At 54.4% G+C, this 4,305-nt stretch overlaps 1 protein-coding gene across 1 annotated transcript in view; it reads left to right on the top strand.

Annotated features, from left to right (window-relative positions):
- Positions 1-552: 552 nt before the first annotated feature.
- LOC121349928 (ribosome biogenesis protein BOP1-like) overlaps positions 553-4,305 on the top strand; it is a gene marked incomplete at both ends in the record, with an annotated part of 4,487 nt that continues 734 nt past the window's right edge. Inside the window, 2 exons of the mRNA XM_041460788.1 lie at positions 553-654; positions 2,184-2,396. Of these exons, the coding sequence (XP_041316722.1) occupies positions 553-654; positions 2,184-2,396 (315 nt within the window). The remainder of the gene's footprint in view (positions 655-2,183; positions 2,397-4,305) is intronic.

Below are 4,305 nucleotides of genomic sequence, written 5' to 3' on the forward strand. Positions count from 1 at the left end.
GAGGGGAAGTCCTGGAGGTGGAATTCCTTCTGGGAGTGAGGGCAGAATTCCCACCAGGAATGCTGTAAGGGGAGGTCCCGGCGGTGGAATTCCCATTGGGAATGCAGGAAGAGAGGCCCTAGAGATGGAAATCCCATTGGGAATCAGGCAGAATTCCCACTGGGAATGCTGTAAGGGGAGGCCCTGGTGTGGAATTCCCATTGGGAATGTGGGAAGCGAGGCCCCAAGGATTGAATTCCCACCAGGAATGATGAAAGGGGAGATCCTGGGAGCAGAATTCCCGAAGGGAATGTGGGAGGTGCGTCCCGGGGGGTGGAATTCCTGCTGGGAATGAGGGCAGAATTCCCATCTGGAATGCAGGAGGTGAGGCCTTGGGGTGGAATTCCCATTGGGAACGTGGGAGGGGAGGCCCTAGGGATGGAATTCCTGCTGGGAATGCCCGCGGGGAGGCCCCGGGGATGGAATTCCTGCTGGGAATGCCCATGGGAGACCCTGGGGGTGGAATTCCCACTGGGAATACGGGCTGGGGGCTGAGCATTCCCGGTTTTCCAGCCGTCCGTGGATTTCTTCAGCCACGAGGTGCGGATCCACCCGGTGACCAACCGGCCCGCGGACAAACGGAGCTTCATCCCTTCCCTGGTGGAGAAGGAAAAGGTGGGAGAGAGAGCCCGGAATTCCGGGTGGAGATCCGGGTGGGAAAGCTGAGGAGGGTGGGAAGATCCAGGTGGGATCAGGAGATTGGGAAGATCCCGGTGGGATGAGAAGGTTGGAAAGATCCAGGTGGGATGAGGAGAATGGAAAAGTTGGGAGCGTGGGAAGATCCTGATGGGATGAGGAGGGTGGAAAGATCTGGGTGGATGAGAAGATCGGGAAGATCCTGGTTGGATGGGGAGGATGGAAAGATCCAGGTGGGATGAGGAGGGTGGAAAGATCCCAGTGGGATGAGAAGGTTGGAAAGATCCTGGTGGGATGAGAAGGTTGGGAAGATCCTGGTTGGATGGGGAGGATGGAGAAGCTGAAGAGGATGGAAAGATCCCAATAGGATGAGGAGAATGGAAAGATCCCAATGGGATGAGGAGATTGGAAAAGCTGGGAGTGTGGGAAGATCCTGGTGGGATGTGAAGGTTGGAAAGATCCTGGTGGGATGAGGAGGGTGGAAAGATCCTGGTGGGATGAGGAGGATGGAAAAGATCTGGGTGGGATGGGGAAACTGGAAAGATCCCGGTGGGATGAGGAGAATGGGAAGATCCTGGTGGGATGAGAAGGTTGGAAAGATCCAGGTGGGATGAGAAGGCTGGAAAGTTCCTGGTGGGATCAGGAGGATGGCAAAGATCCAGGTGGGATCAGGAGGATGGAAAAGCTGAAGAGGATGGAAAGATCCCAATGGGATGAGGAGATTGGAAAAGCTGGGAGTGTGGGAAGATCCTGGTGGGATGAGAAGGTTGGAAAGATCCAGGTGGGATGAGAAGGCTGGAAAGTTCCTGGTGGGATCAGGAGGATGGCAAAGATCCAGGTGGGATCAGGAGGATGGAAAAGCTGAAGAGGATGGAAAGATCCCAATGGGATGAGGAGATTGGAAAAGCTGGGAGTGTGGGAAGATCCTGGTGGGATGAGAAGGTTGGAAAGATCCAGGTGGGATGAGAAGGCTGGAAAGTTCCTGGTGGGATCAGGAGGATGGCAAAGATCCAGGTGGGATCAGGAGGATGGAAAAGCTGAAGAGGATGGAAAGATCCCAATGGGATGAGGGGAATGGAAAGATCCCAATGGGATGAGGAGATTGGAAAAGCTGGGAGCATGGGAACATCCTGGTGGGATGAGGAGGGTGGAAAAGTCCTGGTGGGATCGGGAGATTGGGAAGATCCAGGTGGGATGGGGAGGATGGAAAGCTCAGGAGGATGGAAAGGTCCCAATGGATTGAGATTAGAAAGATCCAGGTGGGATGAGGAGATTGGAAAGATCCTGGTGGGATCAGGAGGATGGAAAGATCCCGGTGGGATGAGGGGGATCCATGGAAAGCTGAGAAGAATGGGAAAGCTCCGGTGGGATGAGGAGATTGGGAAGATCCAGATGGGATCAGGAGGATCCATGGAAAGCTGAGGAGAGTGGAAAAGCTCCGGTGGGATGAGGAGGATGGACAACTCCTCTCCTCCCTGCCCTCCCCAAATCCCGGGAATGCTCCGCAGGTCTCCAAGCTGGTCCACGCCATCAAGATGGGCTGGATCCAGCCCCGGAAGCCCAAGGAGAACGTTCCCACTTTTTACGACCTGTGGGCGCGGGAGGATCCCAACTCCGTGCTGGGCCGGCACAAGATGCACGTGCCCGCTCCCAAAATCCCGCTGCCCGGCCACGCGGAATCCTACAACCCGCCCCCGGAATTCCTGCTCAGCCCCGAGGAGGTGGGAATGCCGGGAATGCCGGGAGATCCCGCGGGGCTGCTGCGTGGAGGGGATCTGGGTTTGGAGGGGTTTTTCCAGGGAATTTGTGGGGATGTTTCATCCCTGGGGTTGCTCTGGGATGAGTTTTGGGAATTCCCATGGAATAGGATCAGCTGGGGATTCCCACCCGGAGCATTCCAGGCTCCTGTGGAATGAAGGGAGATTTGGGGTCGCTCCCCAGGGATTGGGGTGTCCCTGGATAACTGGGAGAGGCCCTGGAGTGGGATTTGGATCCAGAGGGGATGGATGGGGGAAACGGGCAGGGAAATCCCGGTGGGAAGAGCTCCAGTGGGATGAGGAGGGTGGAAATATCCCAGTGGGATGAGGAGGGTGGGAAATCCTGGCCAAGGATCTGCCAGTGGGGCCCTGGGAATGGCTCTTGGTGAGCCCTTCCATCCCATTCACATTCCCATTCCCCTTTTTCCCATCCCCATTCCCATTCTTAATTTTCCTATCCCGATTCCCATTTTTCCCATTCCCATGATCACATTCCCATCCTCATCTCCAATCCCATCCCATTCCCATTCCCCTTTTTCCCATTTTCATTCCCATTTTTCACAATCCCATCCCCATTCCCTTCCCCATTCCCATTCCCATTATCCCATTCCCATTCCCATTCTCATTTTTCCCATTCCCAATCCCATTACCCCATTCCCATTTTTACCATTTCCCATTCCATCCCCATTATCCCATTATTTCATTATCCCATCCCCATCCCCATTCTCATCCACATCCCCATTCCCTTTTCTCCCAATCCCATCCCCATTCCCATTATCCCATTCCATGATCCCATTCCCATTGCCCCATTCCCATTCCCATTTCCCCCATTTCCATTCCCCGTTCCCGTTTTTCCCATTCCCCATCCCCATTCCCATTATCCCATTTCCATGATCCCATTCCCATTTCCCATTCCCATTTCCCATTATCCCATTTCCACGATCCCATTCCCATTTCTCCCATTCCCCCATTCCCATCCCCATTCCCATTACCCCATTCCCACGATCCCATTCCCATTCGCATTTCTCCCATCCCCATTCCCATTCCCCATTCCCATTTCCCATTCCCATTACCCCATTCCCATTGCCCCATTCCCATTTCTCCCATTTCCCATTCCCATTACCCCATTCCCATTGCCCCATTCCCATTTCTCCCATTTCCCCATTCCCATTATCCCATTCCCACTGCCCCATTCCCGTTGCTCCATTCCCATTCCCATTTCTCCCATTCCCCATTCTGATTTCCCATTCCCATTTCTCCCATTCCCATCCCCATTCCCATTGCCCCATTCCCATTGCCCCATTCCCATTCCCATTTCTCCCATTCCCATTTTCCCATCCCCATTCCCACGATCCCATTCCCATTGTCCCATTCCCGTTGTCCCATCCCATTTCCCATTACCCCATTCCCACTGCCCCATTCCCATTTCCCATTCCCATTTCCCCCATTCCCATTCCCCATTCCCATCCCCATTCCCATTGCCCCATTCCCACTGCCCCATTCCCATTTCTCCCATTCCCCATTCCCATTTCCCATTTTCCCATTCCCATCCCCATTCCCATTGCCATTCCCATTCCCCATTCCCATTGCCCCATTCCCATTTCTCCCATTCCCATTTTCCCATTCCCATTCCCACGATCCCATTCCCACAATCCCATTCCCACTGCCCCATTCCCATTCCCCATTCCCATTTCTCCCATTCCCCATTCCCATTCCCCATTCCCATTGCCCCATTCCCATTCCCATTTCTCCCATTCCCCATTCCCATTTTCCCATTCCCCATTCCCATTCCCACTGCCCCATTCCCATTGCCCCATTCCCATTTCCCCCCATTCCCATTGCCCCATTCCCATTCCCATTTCTCCCATTCCCC

Source organism: Pyrgilauda ruficollis, unplaced genomic scaffold (genome assembly GCF_017590135.1).
Source record: "Pyrgilauda ruficollis isolate IOZ18807 unplaced genomic scaffold, ASM1759013v1 scaffold1485, whole genome shotgun sequence".
NCBI lineage: Eukaryota > Metazoa > Chordata > Aves > Passeriformes > Passeridae > Pyrgilauda > Pyrgilauda ruficollis.